The sequence below is a fragment of the Phalacrocorax carbo genome, chromosome 9 (genome assembly GCF_963921805.1).
Source record: "Phalacrocorax carbo chromosome 9, bPhaCar2.1, whole genome shotgun sequence".
Taxonomy (NCBI): domain Eukaryota; kingdom Metazoa; phylum Chordata; class Aves; order Suliformes; family Phalacrocoracidae; genus Phalacrocorax; species Phalacrocorax carbo.
Window position 1 is genome coordinate 36,449,570 of NC_087521.1, and position 18,690 is coordinate 36,468,259.

General features: G+C 47.2%; 2 protein-coding genes and 1 long non-coding RNA gene across 3 annotated transcripts in view; 2 read left to right on the forward strand and 1 right to left on the reverse strand.

Annotated features, from left to right (window-relative positions):
• POLE2 (DNA polymerase epsilon 2, accessory subunit) overlaps window positions 1-798 on the forward strand; it is a 20,576-nt gene extending 19,778 nt beyond the window's left edge. Inside the window, exon 19 of the mRNA XM_064461187.1 lies at window positions 659-798. Coding sequence (XP_064317257.1) covers window positions 659-677 — 19 coding nt within the window. The 3' untranslated portion in view covers window positions 678-798. The remainder of the gene's footprint in view (window positions 1-658) is intronic.
• Window positions 788-3,181, reverse strand: LOC135315081 (uncharacterized). The gene is made up of 2 exons (XR_010374534.1): window positions 2,769-3,181; window positions 788-2,148 (listed from the first exon to the last, which is right to left on the reverse strand). It is a non-coding gene; the product is annotated as an uncharacterized LOC135315081 (long non-coding RNA).
• Window positions 2,006-18,499, forward strand: DNAAF2 (dynein axonemal assembly factor 2). The gene is made up of 3 exons (XM_064461185.1): window positions 2,006-3,649; window positions 13,445-13,591; window positions 17,027-18,499. Exons 1-3 carry the CDS (start codon window positions 2,006-2,008, stop codon window positions 17,597-17,599), a joined length of 2,364 nt encoding a protein of 787 aa, XP_064317255.1. The 3' UTR covers window positions 17,600-18,499.
• Window positions 18,500-18,690: the final 191 nt, after the last annotated feature.

The following is an 18,690-nucleotide window of genomic DNA, read 5'->3' on the forward strand; positions in this document are numbered from 1 at the left end:
ATGACGGTCAAATAGCAATGATGAGAAGCATGATACAAAAGTAAAAGGAAAGATAGACAGTACAATATGATTTTCAGTAATTGAGACCCAGTCGGGAAACAGATTTGTTTCTGGAGATTATGCTTGTTCCACAGGTTAATTACACTTAGGAACAATTCTTGGTTCGTTTTATGATCATCATCAAGCCCAGAAGCCACTTTCATGCTTTCATTTTATGTATTTTAAATCTGTACTTACTCATTCCAACTGTGGTCTTCCAATGACTGGAAGAAAGGCCAGCTGCACTACCAAAAAGTATCAAAAAAAAAAGGACTTAAAGCTGTGATGGAAATTTTCCCATCTGAAATAAGGATGGTAGAACCCAATGGGAGAAGTGCAATCTTACCTTGCCTCATTTGGTTTCATGCCTGTCGCAGCAGCTGTGTTTTTTTCAAACAGGGGTGGGTGACACTCCCCACCCTCCCAAGGGAATTGCTAATACACCGACCCATGAAACCTCTACCTGAGTATAGAAAACATCATACCATAAGATACTTCAGGTCTATAAATAGTTTAAAACATTATCAAGTCTTTCATAAATCAAGAAATAGAATAATACATTATTTATTGTGAAGGAGCTTTTTAAAAACTAAATATTGGTTTTGTTTGGCATTTTCAGCAAGCTTCAGGGGCTCTGAATTTCTGCAAGACTGCAAAAAGGGAGTGAGCCTTGGTAAAGCCAACTGTAGCACTCATTTGAGATGGATTGATTTTTGTGATGTATTACAGACTGTTTATAATAAATGTCAAAGCCAAAAATGGTGTATTTTATACATGAATAAACTTTTACAGGAAAAGATACTGGGTTTAGTTTAGATAAAATGTAGGGCCACTGTGAAGATTAATTGGCAAAGCATAAATAAAAGAAGGCAACTGGAAGAACCAAATGCATGTGTATCAAACAGGAAATACCTATCTTTTAAAGAAGTTCAAGAGAGGGAGAACTTTGACCATGCTGAGGTGAACCGCTAGCTAGTTATCTACAGGAGATGCTGGAAATGTGGGCTAGGGATTTTTGTTTGGACAGGAAAGGTCTAGAGATTATGAGGTGTTATTTACTAATGGCGATATATAATGTTTGTGGCTCATGTCACACAGGCAGAGTGAGAAGAGGCAAAAGGAACAAGGGTGTGATCCTTTGAAACTTCTGCAGAAGGCAGGGAGGAGGAAATCTTGCTGAAGGAGCAACCAGGAAGGTGGGAAAGAGTCAGGGCCTGGCAGTGCCAGCTTCTGCATCGGCAGCTCGGTTGGCCAGCAGCAGAGAGCAGCCTGTTGGCACGTGAAAGGGCCGAAAGTACCTTGCCGGTCCCTTTTCGATGAAACTAAGCAAAAACCTGTTCCAGCCACTCACAGATGCTGAGACCAGGTCAGCAGACTGGTGCTACTCCACATGCCCAAATCAGGTGCAGGACAGTGAGGGGACCCACGACACCGGCTGTTTTGTGTCACAGACCCCTTCCTGCTGCACTGGCATCCACATGGGTATGGCTCCAGGGGCAGGAGCAGGGGGAGGGCAGCGGGCAATGGACTCTGGGGGGACCAATGGGGTGTGGGTGGGAGCTGAACTGCTGAGGGTCTAAACCCCAACCGCAGGAGAGACTGTGCCAGCAGTTCTGATTGTGCTGCGGGGGGAAGGCAGTGCCTGCTCAGGGATGCAGGAGGGTGGAGAGTGAACCACCCCTGTGGCTCACAGGGGCGAGGGCTGAGAGCCAGCACGAAGCCACTGAAGAGAAAGGAGCGGAAAGGCTCAGCGAGGCCGCGGCGGCGGCCTCAGAAGTCGAGAGGAATCGGAGACCACCGCGGGACGGCCCGGCATCTTGTTTGGCGTCTCCATAGCAACTGGCCGGTGAGGCCCAGCGGCGCCATTTTGTTTACCATCACCACAGCAACAAGCGCGGCCGGGCCGGAGGCGCCATCTTGTTTGGCGTCTCCACAGCAACGAGAGCGGCCGGGCCGGGTCGCAGCCATGGCGGGCCCGGGGCGGTTGGAGGAGCTGGAGCTCAGCGCCGAGGAGGCCGAGCGGCTCAAACGGGCCTTCCGCGACGAGCAGTTCCGTGCGCTGTTCGCCGAGTACGCGGCGGAACTGGCCGACCCGGAGCAGCGTCGGCTCTACGAGGAGGAGGTGACGGCCTTGGAGCGGGAACGCGGCGTGGAGGTGCGCTTCGTCCACCCCGAGGCAGGCTACGTGCTGCGCACCAGCCAGGCCGGCTCCCGCCGCTGCTACCTCAACGTCTGCAGCAACCCGCAGGTCGGGGCGCCGCAGGCCCGCGCCGAGCCCGGCGGCCACCGCTGGGCCCTGCCCTATAGCCTAGCGCCGGGCCGGGAGGAGCTGGGCCGCGGCGGACAACGCTGCCTGATCTACGACGTGGTTTTCCACCCGGCGGCTCTCCGCCTGGCCTCCCGCAGCTCCCGCTTCCGCCGCCTACTCAGCGACACGGCGCTGGAGGCCGTGGAGCGCCACTGCTCCGTCCAGCTCGACCGCGCCAACGCCGCCGTCCTCCGCGGCACCAAGTACAAGGGCGTCCCGCAGGCTCCCGTCATCCGCACCCCGCTGCCTGGTGCCGCCCCGCCGACCCCTTCCGACGGCAGCGACGACTCCCCGCTGCCACCCTTCCCCTTCCCGCCGCCGCCCGCCGCCCCGCCGCCGCCCGCCGCTCCCCCGCCGGCCCGGCCCGCCGGTCCCACCACGCCGCGCTGGAGCATCCTCCACCGCTCCTACGTGGACCTACAAGACTACCGGTACTGCCGCGACTCGGCGCCCAGCCCGGTGCCGCGGGAGCTGGTGGTAACGGTGGAGCTCCCGTTGCTGCGCTCCGCCGCCCAGGCCGAGCTGGAGATCCGCGGCCGGGAGCTGCGCCTCGACTCGCAGCGTCCCGCCTACCGCCTGCGCCTCCGCCTCCCGTACGACGTGGACGAAAGCGGCGGGCGGGCCGCCTTCAACAAGGCCGAGCGGCAGCTCGTGATCACGCTGCCCGTGGTACCGCCGGGCCCGGGCGTGGAGCGGCTGGAAGAGGCCGGGCCCGCCGCCGAAGGGCTGGGCGAGCCGCCGAGGGGCGGCGGGGCGGTCCGGAGCACGTGTGGCGACGGGGAACCCGCTCCGTGCCCCGAACGGCCGCCCGCCGGCGGCCTCCCGCCGTCCCCGCCCCGCTCCACCGCTGCTTCCCCCACTCCGAGCTCCAGCCCCCAGCCCAGCGGCCTCGCCGGGGACGCCCCTCCGTGCCCTCCCGAGAGCGCGGCCCCGCCGGCCGCAGAGGGCAGCCCCGGCGACATGGCTCTTCCCCGGAGCTCCGGCAGCCCCGAGGCCGCCGTGTGCCCTCCCTTCCAGTGCCGTCAGGATGAGGCCTCCCTCACTCTGCTCCTGCCTGTGCCCGGCATCTGGCCCCAGAGCCTCAGCGGGGCCGTGGGCACGAACCACTACAGCCTCTGCTTCTCCAGTGATGCTGGCGCCTATGCCCTCTTCTTACAGTTTCCTCCCGCAAACAGGCTGGTGTCCCCCGAGACCAGCATTAGCGTGTCTGCCCACAACGCTGCCATCGGGCTCGCCAAGGCCCCTGGGAGCACCGGGCCCTGGGAGAAGTTCTGCTTCGGCCTTGACGCCTCCGCTCTGCAGGTAACGGCTTCAAACTGGTGCATCACGCTCCCTGGCGTGCCGCCTCACTGCGCTGTGTGACTTCTGCTCTTTGCATTCGTTTATGAATGATGTCCCAAGGAGCTGTTAGGTTATTGGTCTGAGTTCAGAAGAAGTTGCTAGTGATGGAAACTGCTTCTGTCAGAGAGCTGTTACTGGATGCAAGCAGAATGACCTAATTAGTGCTAGTCTTGTACAAGCAGTACAAAGATCACGTCATGGAGCTGACATTGTCTTTGGAGTTGAAATGACTTCTGCCTCCCGCACTGATGTGTTGCTGAGTGAAAACGGAGTCTGCCCTATGTCCTTAGCATTAGCCTTTACGGCCATGTAAGTTGCTCGTGCAATCTGTTCACATGAAGAAAGGAGACGTTTATCATACCCCAGACATACACACACATGCAGTGCAGGCATGTGAGAGGGTGTACCTGTGTCTGTATTTGAGGACAGAACTCCCATTTACAGCTGCAGCAACACCCATTAATTCAACCAGAGTTGTTCAGTGAATCGCAGCTGTGAACTGCTGTCGATTGCCATTTTGCTGGGCTAGTTCTTTGTCTTCTCATCAGTCTGAATATGATTCTAGTTGAGATGTTTTATTATTTTACGGGTGGTTAGGCAGCGATGCTCCATGTGGCAGGAGGAGGTTGGCATGCCTGCTGAGAACTGGCTGTGTCCCTGCAAAGGGATGCTCAGCATTTTTGTTGTCAAAAAGTCCTTGCACAAATTTTTTTGAGAACTATGTTATTTGGTAAGCTTAGAGTTTCAAACAATTTATCATGAGCAGGGATTAAGGCTGGACAGTTCTTGTGTAACTCTTCAGCCATGTGATTTTGAGTTTGTCTTTATTTTAGAACAATAAAGTCGTTTGCAGGTTGGATCGTGTAGCATGGGAGCACAAAGTCCAGAAAACTGGATGTGTCGACAGGGATGGTGGTTTGGAGTATCTTAATTGCTCCATTCCTACAATTAGAAATTACTGCAGGATTCTGAAAGGTGTTTATCCAATTAGTATATGTGCAGCTGAATCGTCAAGTTCTGTTTCCCATTTAGCAGGCTGCATGCCTTCTCTGTCATAGCAGCTCCTCTGAAGGAGGAGCTGATCATTTTGGGTAAGTATCGAAGATGAATTTATTGAGAACCGTCTATGCTGAACTGTTTGCAGTGCATTTCCTTTGCTTTTATCGGATCAGGAGCCTGCAAGTCTGTGCAAGCGGGGCCACGAAATGTTCGGCACTACTCTTAATTGGTGTGATTGAGTACTGGGTGCCAATGTGATGTTAAATAAGCCATCGTGCACACTACTGACTGTTTTTTGTAGAGATACAGAAGGCATGGGTTAGGAACTACAGGCATTTTATCCACTTTTTCATATAGTCTGAATAGCCATCTCTTTCATCGTGTGGCATGGTGTGCGTCTGTGCGCTTGTTTCTTGTTTTATGGCATGCAGGCCTAAATGCAGGTTTTAAGGGAAAACAACAGCTTTCTGCGACTCTTTGTAGGGATATAGCTGAAAATTCAGTTTGGGAATGGGAAATTCTGCAATATCTCTTTAGTACTGTGATGGATGGACATTTCTGCATGCTTTTAACTCAGTTATGATTGAAAGTGTTTGGTATGTGGTTATTATGACTGGGGGAACACCTTTTGACAGTTGTTAAAAGGGCATGCAGTAAGGGGATTTTGGCCAATATTACATTTTTGTGAGTTAAAAAAAATCTTTGAATGTGCTGAATTTATTATATATTGCAAAATCTTTTGGGTGGAGTAGTAGGAGGGGGAGATTTAGCATTAGTCATAGGCCTCCCAGCTATTCATTCATGTCACAGGCTAAAAAAGATTTATTTCTTTTGGGGTCCTTTTGGATACTGGGCCTGCAAATTGAAGCAGCTGAAATAGTCTGAAGTCATTTGTTCTGTTTGCCTTTTTTTTAACTGTGCTATTTCCCAAAAGTGCCTGTGCCAGCGCTGATAGCTGCATTCACTCAGAGTGAAGTGAGAAAAATTAATATTTAATCAGAGCTGCTCTTACATGCTGTCTTTTGTCCATTAACTATTTGCTTGTGGTAGCTTCTCTTCTACTTATGTTGATTTCTTCAATTTGTCTGCTGTTGTCTCTGGTGGTGTTCTGCTTTGAATCTCTTTCTATAAATCAGAGCTATGGTTCTTGCATTGAGATCTGCAAGGAGTTACATCAGCTGTAGAGGAGTGTTTTAGGAACACGCACAATAGCAGTGCCCTGTTTAATCACTTCAGGGAGCTTTTGGTGGCCTAGGCGAGCAGGAATTTTATCCTGCACCTCTCAGTTGCGCTGCTGTCTGCTTGTTGGTAACCTCCCACCATAGCATTGCTGGAGGATAGTGCTCGGTGAAAGAAGAGGCCGGTGTTTTTTTACAGATAAGAAATTCCTATTCTGCTATCTTCAGGGAAGTTGCTTCTTTGTGGAGACCACCGGTTTCTACGTTGTTTCAGGGAACAGATTCCTTGCTCAGTTAGTTACTTGAGAAATCTGCCTAACTCGGCGATGGCTCGTGCCACAGCAGCTGTTACAGGACCCTGTTAGGCTGCTTCCGTAGCTGTATTCCATTAACATGCCAAGCAAGCAGGAAAATGTGTTATCATAATAGTTCACCGCATAAGCAGAATGCATCTCATCGCAGCCTCGTCCCCGGACTCTGCTGTAGTGAAGCGCCTATCGCTTGATTCTGATTGCCTGTGCGCCTCTGCCCAGATCAACACGTACGATAACGGCGCTGGTAATTGCACAGCCCTGCTTTGCGGGCTTGTGACGTTCCGGTTATCGCACTGGCCTCTTTTCTTGTTGGGAATTGGTCTGATGCAGATATTGGTAGAAGAATGAGTTGAGCTTGTCCTTAGGACACCGTTCTTGAAACAGAATTTCAAGGACTGGTTTTCCTTTTGTAGTCAGATACGTTTGAAACCTGGTGCTGAAAAACGATATATTTAGAGCTCAGTTTCCATAGATGCTGAGCAGTCTGAATTCCCACCCCAGCAAGTGCTTATTTTGAGCAAATCTTTACAGTGCAACAGTCCTCCCCGGACTTTAACTGTGCCGTTGCAAGTATTCCTTTGCTTGGTAGCTCTTGATGTTGCTTTGGCTTTACAGCTTTCCCATACAATAGAGAGCCAGCTCTCTGCTGACTCTGAGCCCTACCTCTGTATCAGCGGTCGCAGCCATTGCTTCCCTTTCTCTCCGAGTCATTTTGCTCCTTGGCTAAACCATAACGTCCACACTTGTTAATGTCCAAACTTGTTATGGTGGCCAGAAATCCTACAAAAATAAAGATCCTGTAACTTTGGACTTCCTGGAGGAGGGTCAGATATTTCAGGGCTTTAAAAGTTACCTTTTGTCACTGGCCTTGTGCTCAATCGCTGTACCAGAGACCACGCAGCGTTGATCTTTCTATAGGGCCTGCTCCAGGCCCTGTTTTTCCAGGGGAATGGAGGCCTATGACCTGAGGAAGTTTCCTTCACCCTCTGCTTTTTGCCTTGAAGGATCAGCTGTGGGCTATGCTCCCGCTATTACTCTTTATCGCAGTTCATCCACTAATGCCTTCTACCTTTCTCACTTCCAGTTGTTTAAATCCTGGAAGCTCAGGCCTAGGAAACTCCTGCATTGCAGAGTTCTCCCTTCATTTTAAGACAAAAGAGCCTAGGGAATGAACGAAAAGGAATGGTTGAGCGTTAAATAACCATTAATAAAATTTGTAAGCCTGCCAGGCAAGGCTTCTGAGAACAACATGTCCCAGAATGTCCTGGTTTACGGCAGAGCTGGAGTTGGACAATTAATGAAATCATGCCTTCATAAAGTACTGTCCTTTAGTATTTGGTCTCCTGGGGTTAAATGTGGCTCAATTCTTAACAGAAACAAAAAGCAGTTTTCTGGTGGGTGTATCTGAACTACTGAAACTCGGGGGCTCAGTTATACCAGCATGTGAAACACGTTTAGTAGATAATTAATTCTGCCTGCAGTTTTGGGGTCATGTGTGCTTATTTTCATGTGATTAGAAAGATTGGTTAAAATAATCATTCCCTTTCATGTTGACCCACACCCTTCCCGCCCTTCTCAGAGGACTGGAATGACTTTGTTCAGAGGATGTGTGCTCACCCTCCTGGTCAGCGCGTCCCTCCTGGGGTTCCTCTTGCTGGGGAGGGAATTGCTGCCATCAGCCCATTCCTTTTATAATAAAAGCTGTTATGGAGAATATTAAGATTTAACTCACGTAAACCTCCACGGGGCTCCAGAGAACGGCAGGGAGCAGCTTTTCTTCTGCTTTACTATGCATTGAGATTATGGTTTTTTAACATTTACAGTACAAAAAATATTATACTAAACATTCTTGATTAGTTAATAATTTGAATTAAACATGAGTTATGCTGTTTGTGAGGATTACTTAACACAGGTATCTAAAAGGGAATTGCATAGTGATGTGAAAGCTGTGTCTAACTTCTGTGTGAATGCTGATGCCTTCATGGAGAATGTTTTAGATGGGTGTGTTACTGAGTATAAAAAAAGATGTGTGATTTTGCTGCTTGGCACAGCTACCAGCGCCTTCTGAAGGAGATCCTTTTGAAGCTGTTGTTGCTTTTTTCCTTCAGAAAGCAGCCAGTAAATGATGCCGAAGCCCTGTGACCTCTGCTTGCCGCACGTACCGTCACGTGTTGTTTTCTAACCCCTGGACTTCTGCTTTGGCAACAGGTATGCTGTGGGGCTGTTCCTCCAAGACAAACACCTGCTGTGACCTGTTTACACAAAAAACCCCCATGGGAACAATATCAATTTTAGTTGTCTTTTCAACAGAGGGGCTGTCAGTCTTTGTAATTAATCTTCTAATTATCTCATTGAACACTGCATTTGTCTTGTATGCGCTGTCAGGTCTATTGTGCTCCGACAGGTCCCATGCTCTGCAGCCACACTGGACACACACGTGGCGTGGGGCTGCCGAGAGGCCACGTATTTGCTGGAAAAGTCAACTGTGGGTGGCAGAGCTACGTTGCTCCCAGCGCTGAGAGCATGTGGAAAGGGCTGTGGGCTGGATGTGCTGCTGTGGGCACGCGGCCTGGGCTGTGCTGGGGCTGTCCTCATGCTGGGTGAGCTTAGAATTAGGGCCTTTGTGGATAAATATATTTCTTGGTTTGAGAGTCAGCCAAGCATGAAACCTAGAGAGCTGTGTTGGGAAGTGTAAGATACATTGACGTTTTAAGCCTATGCTGCCTTTCAGGGAGAAATCTGTACTGGAGAGCCGAACGGATGGTGCGCTATGCTCACAAGTCCAAGCAGAGGTGCTGGGTCTCAGCTGGCTGCGGCAGTCTGGCTGGCTGTACTGCTGCATCTAGGTTTTGCCCTAATTTCCAAGCTATTTTGTGTTCCATTGCTTTCTTTGAAAGTCAGGGTTAAAATTTTCAACTCCCAAGCTACTCTAAGGAGTTAATATAACAGTTAGGGGTCACTTCTTAGATGATGATGCTAGAAACTAGGACTGTTGTGCGCAATCCTAAACCAGTTTATTTTTGGTTCAGTTAATTCTGTGCTCAGAGTTTCAGGACTCTTGGCAAGATTTTTGGGAGGTCAGAAGAGGACAGAAACAGAGAACAGAACAAACTTATTGTTTGAATTTTTTTCAAAGTAATCTCTTTCCCAAACTACATTAAGAAACATAATTAGTTTGCTTCTGCTATAAAACAAACTATTTTCTAAATAGCCTTTAATTGGTTGATGCATTATGGGAATAACGTGCATACACAAAACAGTTATGTCGGGAAACATTATTAACCTACTGATTAAGCCCATGAAAGCTTATTTTTTGCTGTTTAATCTTTGCAGTAACAAATACCTTATAAAAGTTTTTACCCCCAGTACAGGTACCTTCATTCACCAAAACTCTGAGCTACAAATTCTCACGTCGAGCTGGTTTGCAATGGGACCTTACAAACTGAGAGGCCAAGAAGCCCCTAGATTCAAGTCCTTTTCCATGTTGGCATCAGCTTCTCATTACAGAATTCATGCAAATAACTTAAGCCTGAAACCTGTCCCACTTTTAAAACTGTTGCAGCCTATGTGGGAGGTAACTCTGGATGGTAACTGGCTATAAGTTTGGATAAAGCAATGCAGAACAAACTATTTGAGTGCTAATGGCAGCCATGGAGTGACTGGCTTTGCGCTGTTTCTGCCAGTGTTGCTGCTGCTGTGCACTGTCAGTGCTGTGCAATAAGAGGACGGTTTTGAATGATGAAGTGTTCTAGAAACCAAAGTCATTCCTGCTAACGTTTATGTTAATTTGGTCTCAGTTTAGTCACAGGGAAAAACAAATGTGTACTAAACAGCAGATGACAGTATGTGCAGGGAAAAACAAATTTAATTCTAAATTGCTAAGAGAGTATAATAAATATCAGAAAATAAACTGTGCAAACCGATGAATTATTTTACAGGATGACTGAAATAATCTCAGATGGTTGTCCTTTGCTGCTCTTCCAAGCCAGAGCAAACAGACTTTCAAATAAATTCCTGAATCATTTTTTGCCAAGGTCTGTGTTTGATAACATCTGCAGTAATATAAAAGCTTCAGCGTATACTCACCATGAATGCAAAGTCTGAATCACAGTTGCTGGCTGTCTGAACAGGCTAGTGATAATCATTATATTGATAACAAACCGCATTGCTTGTGCATATGGTACAAGGTCCATGATTTATGGCGGGCCACTTGGTAGTGCCGTGATAAAGTTTTAAATACTAATTTGAAATGTAAGTGTAGTGTTCTGGGAATATGGTGTCGAGCTGGTATGAAACCTGGTCAAACTGGTTTATAGTAACTAGTTAAAATGATAAGAACATCATCACAAGCAGTTACTTTTTATCCACCTGTAAAGTACCGATCAATAGACCTTCCATTCAGGTTTTTTTAAACAAAATTTTCTGTAAGGAAAATAAATTATTTTGCTTTTAATCCGGGAAACAAACCTTCAGAAAGATTTATTGGGTTTGTTGCCGAAGCGTGAAGTTCTGTTGAAGACAAACTGTCTGTCTCTTCTCGTAGCCACGGTTGACGCACAGCGCTGGCACTCGCACCCCGTACCTGGGGAGGCAGTTTCTCTACGGAGCTCCCTCAACCTCATGTTCTCTCCTAAGGGGCTTCCTGGCTTTCTTTGTTGTATCTCTGCTTTAGTGTGTGTAAACCGCCTCCTGCTATTTCAGAAGGACCTCCATGAAACCATTCCTGCGTTTTGTGGGACGCTGGGCGCTGCGCCCCACTGTGGGACGCTGCCTTTGCCACTGCTGCTGTTTCACCACAGCGCTGACTTCGGAGCCAATGGCTCTGCAGCGTCTACAAGTGACCCAGTGGTTAAAGTTGCTTCACACAAAGCAATTTAGGGATATGATTTGCAATATTTAGACCTAGCAATGAAAAGTTTTCATTACCTGTTGGCTTTTCAAGCATCTCCTCTCCTGGTTCCTGTACCTGTGATTTCTTGTTGTTATTATGCTGCTTATGGACATGAGGAAGGTCAGGTACTGACTTTAAGAGCAAAAATGCACAGTGAGCGAGTCCTTTCACCAAAGACAAAACAAACTAGACAAAATAAATGGAGGCTCAGAGGAAAAAAATTCATTTTCCTCATTTTATGTAGGAAAACTGGAGACAAAGAGACTTGCTCACAGTCACAGTAGTCCAGGAGAAAGAATTGAAGGAAGGTTGCTAAGCCCCAAATCCCAGGTTGGTTCTTTTCCCAAGTGGGGTCTCGAGATGTGGAGACCTTGTAGCAGTTATTTTGGAGGAAAAGACGAACAAACACCATTTATTTATTTATTTATGTTTGAACCCTCACTGTAATGGCAAGTCTCCAGCTTTTAGGAAAACTTTCTTGCTCTTAAAATGAAAATGTGGGAGTGAAGGAGTGGAGGTGTCAGCTAAAGGTGAATTACTGGCAGGTGACTTAAGTTTATCAGCTGGGGGGAAGAGCTGTCGTGCTGGAGCAGAGGGTGCTTTGCTGCGCTTTCCTCTGAAGCAAAGGCAGGGTACCAGGATGGGCTGAACCGCCGTTGCGCTGGGCAGTGTGCCAAAAACCCCGCGGAAGGGAAGCAGAGCTGTTGTCTGTGATGCGTGGGTGAAGCGATACTTGATGGAGGTGGAAATGTATCTCCTGTGCTGCCCAAAACCTTGCCTGTGAATCTAGTTCATGAGCTTGTGGGAGTTTTGGTGCTGCACAGATTTTTATGTCTGTATTCCCTGCCTTGTTTCTTTACTCTGACACCTTCTCTTAAACTCTGCAGAATATTTCTACAAAGCTAAAGCACTGGCAGGGTCCCTCTCTGGCAGGCAAGAAAGGATGCAACACAAGGGAATAAGTACTTATATACAAAAATGCAAGGAGTGGGTGTGTTACTAGAGGGTTTTCTGTCAAGGCCACCCTTCTGTAGTTTAATCTTTCCACAAACTGCCTCAGCATCCGATGTTGGTTGTTTGCCTGGATTGAAATCTTTCTGGATAGAAAATGAATTCAGTTTTGAATTAATTCCAAAACTCTGGTTTTGAAAACCAGCAATAGGTATGTTATGACTTTCCATATTGTGATTTCTAATTTAAATAGTGAAAAAATACTCCACTGTTTTACTTTTCCCATACAGATTTTTTTTTAAGATGTCAGTTAAAAGTTTGTACCTTAGACACAGCGTGGCATCTGGCTGTGCATAAGGCTATATCCACAGGGGGGCAAAATGTGCAGAATTGCCTTTTTGCTTCTCAGTCCGCAAGATGTCAGCGATAATTAAATTTACCTTTCATTGGGTTGACAAGAGGGTAGAACTGGACTGAGAAATTTATAAGTATGACTTAAAGTAGAAGGTTTGCAACTCTTCCCTGCTATTTCCAATTAAACAGTTCCTTGTTAAACGGGGAAGGTAATTCACAGAACATAAGAATAGTCCTCTAGGTTAGACCATTTTTATTGTGCCAACGTCTGTCCTTACCTACGGCCTACAGCAGGTGATTTAGGAATAATATGAGGACAGGGAAAGCTCTGCAGTTCTTGGGAAACAGCCCCTCTAGGATGTATTCTAGGACCTTTAATTACCTGTGACTGATTTAAATCTTTAAACCTGTAGCAACGTGTTTCACGTTGTTTGTGAACTGCATATTAACAGCCTCAAAACATGTCCCAGGCTGTCATCTGTACCTGTGGATACCTCTGCATTTCTTCCAACTGGTGTTTACGCCTGCCTAAATGGAGATCTGAGAGGCCTCTGTGGGTGGATATCCGTGAAACGGATATAGCCAAGCATGTTTCATAGCCTTTACTTTAGAAGGTCTGATCTTGAGGCCTGAGGATTCAAAGATCCTGCAGTGACAGGCCAAGAAGGTGTTTGCATTTTCCTGAAGTAAGACACTGGAACAAATCCATAAAAGCATAACGCTTTCCTGATGTTAAGACAGGTGAGTAGGGTGGAACAACGTTGTTGCAAATCATTCCTCAGAGGGAGTCTAAATCTATATATTACTCACATACTGAAAGAGAGAAAACATATGTCTCTTATCTTTGTGTATGATGCAGATCTGTACTTTCAGTCAAAATGAGCTAAGCACTGGTCTTCATTTCACATCATTACTTCTGAACGTCTGGCTTAGAATTTCTCTGTCAAGATGTAAGCGTGCTGTGGAACTTGTGAATCAGTGTCCTGGCTTTGTTTGGAGTGCATTTCTTGCTCCAATACTGCTGAAGTATAGTATGAAAAGAACATAACCTGCTCTTTCTTTTCTTTAGGAAAGATTGTTTGTCAGTGAAGAAAACATTGATGGATTTCTAGGCACTGTTTTATGCCCTTCCTCACGCTCCCAATCAGCACTGGAAAGTCAGCCGTTAATTGAAGTGCTTGATGTTACTGAGGAGAGAATTCAAATCATGCTGAAGGTAAGGATCTCTCTGGCAGTAGAACATATTGCGGACTGATTAATGTACTTCAGTAAGATTGTATCAAATCTGACCAAAACACCTTTGTTCCTGTTTTGTCTTGATATAGCGGGGAAAACCATGGAGTAGGGGGTGCCTGCAAGCATAAATGTCAGCTTTAGAAACAGGTTCACGTTTGTGCCATTTAATGTTACCAAGGGATTGAAACCTCCTATATTTCATTGGAAAGTTGGAGAACTATGATACAATTGTTAAAGACAGTGCATTCTCCTTGCAGGAATAGAGGATGGCACCCACACACTAAATGTCTCACTGGTGTTAAAAGAAAAAAATTACTAAGTAACTATCTAGTATTCAGAGGGACCCTAAGTGCTTTCAGGTCAGAGCTGATGACAACACACTGCAAACAAATCATGGCAGATGTCATCAGAACAAAACCAGAGTAAAGAAATGAATAATCCATGTCCTTCAAACACCCAGAAGTTTGGGATTCATGTGCTGGAGCCCACAGTTAAAGCATGCCATCTTTTTCACAGACACCTTTCAAGGTGTTTGGTCCAGAAGTGAACTTACCTGGAGGGACTTGGGGCCAGGAGGGAGTGGAGAGGCAGAGAACCTGGCTGCTGGGAGCGGAATTGGAAAGGGCTCCTTAAGAGGGACAGAGGGTGCTCAGTCACGGCCACTGCTTTACTCCCTCTGCCTCGTCACACAGACAGAGAAAACCTCACGGATTTTGTCTGTGAAGAACTAGGTCTCATTATCTTTATTTGGTCCAAGTGTTCAAGTACTTGGTGGTTTCCTATTGTGCGGATAATTAAACATAGGACTATTCATCTTAAAAGCTGGTCTCAAATTTACTGCTTGTAATGTTTAAGGTCTCATTCAGGCCACCCTTCTTCCTCAGTCACCCTGTCTATATCAAGGATGCAAGGTAGGGTGTTTCTGAAGTCTGCCACAGGATTAAAATCAGAGAATCATAGAATTGTTTAGGTTGGAAAAGACCTTTAAGATCAAGTCCAACTGTTAATCCAACACTGCCAAGTCCACGCTAAACCATGCCCCTAAGCACCATGTCTACCTGTCTTTCAAATACCTCCAGGGATGGTGACTCAACCACTTCCCTGGGCAGCCTGTTCCAGTGCTTGACAGCCCTTTAGGTGAAGAAATCTTTCCTAATATCCAACCTAAAACCTCCCCTGGTGCAACTTGAGGCTATTTCCTCTCGTCCTATTGCTTGTTACTTGGAAGAAGAGACCAACCCCCACCTCACTACAACCTCCCTTCAGCTAGATGTAGAGAGCGATAAGGTCTCCCTTCAGCCTCCCCTTCTCCAGGCTAACCTCCCCCCAGCTCCCTCAGCTGCTCCCCAGCACACTTGTGCTCCAGACCCTGCCCCAGCCCCGCTGCCCTTCTCTGGACACGCTCCAGCCCCTCAAGGCCCTTCTTGTCCTGAGGGGCCCAAACCTGAGCTCAACATTTGAGGTGGGGCCTCCCCAGTGCTGAGCACAGGGGCCCCATCCCTGCCCAGCTCCTGCTGGCCACACCAGTGCTGACACAAGCCCGGGGGCTGGTGGCCTCCTTGGCCACCTGGGCACTGCTGGCTCATGCTCAGCCGGCTGCCAGCCAGCACCCCCAGGGCCTTTGCTGCTGGGCAGCTTTCCAGCTGCTCTTTCCTAAGCCTGTAGCGTTGCATGGGGTTGTTCTGACCCAAGGGCAGGACCTGACACTGAGCCTTATTGAACCCCATAAGTGGGCCTTGGCCTATCGATCCAGCCTGTGCAGACCCTTCCTGCCCTCGAGCAGATCAACACTCCCACCCAACTTGGTGTCATCTGCAAACTTACTGAGGATGCACTCCGTCCCCTCACCCAGATCACTGATAAAGATATTAAACAAGACTGGCCCCAACACTGTGCCCCAAGGAACTCCCCTTGACTGGCTACCAACTGGATTTAACTGCAGTCACCACCACCCTTTGGGCCTGGCCATCCAGCCAGTTTTTACCCAGCGAAGAGTCCACCCCTCCAAGCCATGAACAGCCAGTTCCTCCAGGAGGATGCTGTGGGAGATAGTGTCAACGGCTTTACTAAAGCCCAGGCAGACACATCCACAGCTTTTCCCTCATCCACTAAGCGGGTCACCTGGTCATAGGAGATCAGATTGGTCAAGAGGCACCTGAGTTAGTCAAGCAGGACGTGAATGATCTCCCTTTGCAAAACAGGAGACAGACAGATGAAAACAAAATACTGGTTTTGTAAAGAGGAAAATGTGAGGTAAAACCCCCAAATCAACTGGGATTTCTTGGTAGACACTGCATCAGAAATCCATTTAAAACTTTTCTTAAAGGAAACATGGAAAGATAACATGCAGGGGCAATCAGGTTACTTCTGTGGCCGTAAACTGGAGACTGCAGATACAGTTAATGTGTAGACGGCTTCTTGGAAAGCAAGTTCAGATGAAGCATGTGACCTCTGGAACTATGCTGGAGGACTGAGGAGTTTGTCCTAAAGATAGTGGCTCCAGCATTACTTGACAGGCTTAACTTCTGCAGCTAGTATGGCTTGTACATAAAAATTTAAAATTCAGGTTGTTGGAGAGCAAATGTGGCTGTTTCAGTACCTGAGAAAAGGAAGCTAAGATATCTTAAATCACTCACACATTCATGTGGGAGAATTGTGCAGGGCTGAGAAGGACTTACTAGTGTTGCTTTTGTTTCTTGATGGAGTGAGCAGTGGTTTTGGGGTCTGAGAGGGCTGGGTGTGTGAGAGAGCGACTCGGTCCTTGAATCCATGAATCCAGCTGCTTGTGGACAGGTGCCTGGCTGATCCTCATGGTCCACTGGTAGGGACATACGAGTTACCAGCTGTTTTTTTCCAAAGCAGTTAATGGCTAATGGTTAAATTGGGTAACTGCTGTTTAGACAGCACTGGGTCTCACACTTCATACTCTCCTGAGACAAACCACAGCAACTCCTGGATTAGCTCACTTAGGCCAGTTGAGAAAGACAGCTTGCTTACTGGTTACACCTTTCACATATGATAGGATGGTAATTTCCCTAATTGCAAGGTTAAAACACACTTCTCGCAATGAGAGTTTAGATCCCTTAGCTGATTTTGTGGCCCCTGAGTTCTAGAAAACCACAGCCAGGGTGTAGTGAGTCGCTGGTCTTCCCTGCTGTTAATCGTGATGGAGGCTGTGGCCATTTGGCAGCAGCCCAGCAGCATTTCCTACTGCAGAGGAAACCTTCGGGAGGCAAACAGCCTCCCTGCCACTCATTCCCACGCGTGGTACAAGACCAGGAAAACCTCAGCACCGTACTGACTTGGCTTTCTGGAAGTAGACGTTGGAGAAACAGGTGTCTTGGCCTGTCTTCACAGCAGTTTTGTGTGCCCAGTCCGTTTCAACTATAAAACAATTAATTTATTTTCTCCACAGTCGCAGGAAGCAGTCCATTCTGAATGTGACGGAAAAGAACAAGCACTTAGCAGCTCAGGAGGAGATTTCACTGAAAAGACAAACGGCGGCTACCCCCCAGCAAAGGCAGAAACAAACTGTACTGCAGCTGACACAGTTGAAGAAGAACGTGCTACAGAAACCAACAAAACTTCCAGATCTTTTGCAGCAGCTGAAACAATAGGAAAAGTAGGTTGTAGTTCACACCATTGTTTGCAGCATGAACCTTCTGACACCAGTTCAGCGATTCCTGGCGAATCTAGGAGAAAGGAACCAGATTTAGAAAGTGCTGTCACAGTAGGCGAAACGGCCGTGGCCACAGACTCTGAAAAACAAGCCGGCCTTCTGCTGGAGGGGCAGGCGAAAGCAGAAGGGGATGAAGCAGCTGCACCCGCAGGGTCGGCACAGGGGAACCAGCGCAGCTCACGCAGCAGACCAGCCTCCCCAGTTCTCCAAGAAGTGAACACGCAGGATGGGAGCGTGCAGGTCATTAGGGATCATGTAACGCACTGCCCGGTCACGTTTCAGAATTCTTTGCTGTATGAATTGGACTAGTTTAATTATTTCAGGATTTGAATTGGACTACTTTAATTATTTTAGGATTTCCTTCTGTTTGATGCTTATTGTGGTTTCCATGTGCTGGTTTATGACTTCAGGGCTAAGAGTAGAACACAGGTTCCTACTGAAACAGTTTTGTTTACATGTCAACTTAGAATACTTACGTTGTTAATAATTTTTGAAGTTAACAGGTCTGAGTTTTCTAATCACATGTATGGGCTCAAGTAGTTTTACTTGTAAGAAAGATGCAGCTGAAGGTGAATCTGAGCTCTTGGAAGAAAACGCACCTTTATTGTTTATATAACTATCTTAGTCTCTTGCTACATTACAGGGAGTATTTGTATATAGCCTTTTTCTAATGGCTCCCTCAGGAATTGCTGTGTTTAGTCCACCTAGAAATGAGCAGTATTCATAATTTTTCAAACCTTTCATTTTGTGATAGATGCAGGATTAGGCTTGCACTGATTTTTAGCAATTAAATGAAATTTCTAATTACACAGAGAAGTTCTAATTACTCTCCTAGAAATAATCAACATTTATACCATGTATTCAGTCCTAGTACGTCACTTCAAAACATGGCATCCAAACGTACCCCAGCCTCTCAACCGAACAAATTCAACCGCACACTAAAAACATCCTGTCTTGTTGCACGACTGCTACTAAGTATTTACAGTTTGTAAAATGGATTCATTTTACCCAGATTAGGTTTACTTTTCAAAAACAGTTCCCTGTGGGCTTCAGCGTGCTGTTCGCTGGTTCGTCGCTTAGAAGTGTGATAACCAAAAGAACATATCTAACAATAACAAACTTTCAGTTCCCCTTCTCACTGTTTCTGAAATAACTTCTGTTTTAAGTTGTACAAGACACGAACGCGCTTTAGAATAAACTTAAATTAGACTTTCCTGGTTCCTCTGGAATTCCTTTTATATTTCTATGTTAAATGCAAGCGCTTGCAGTGGGGGTGTGTCGTGTGAGCTTTACTTTTGTAACTTCAGCGGAAGCCACCACTGCCAGAAGCATCTGCCCCTACCCTCTACGCCAGCCAGTGCAGCATTGACCCAGCTGAAGGAGGGTAAGCGGTTTGCTGG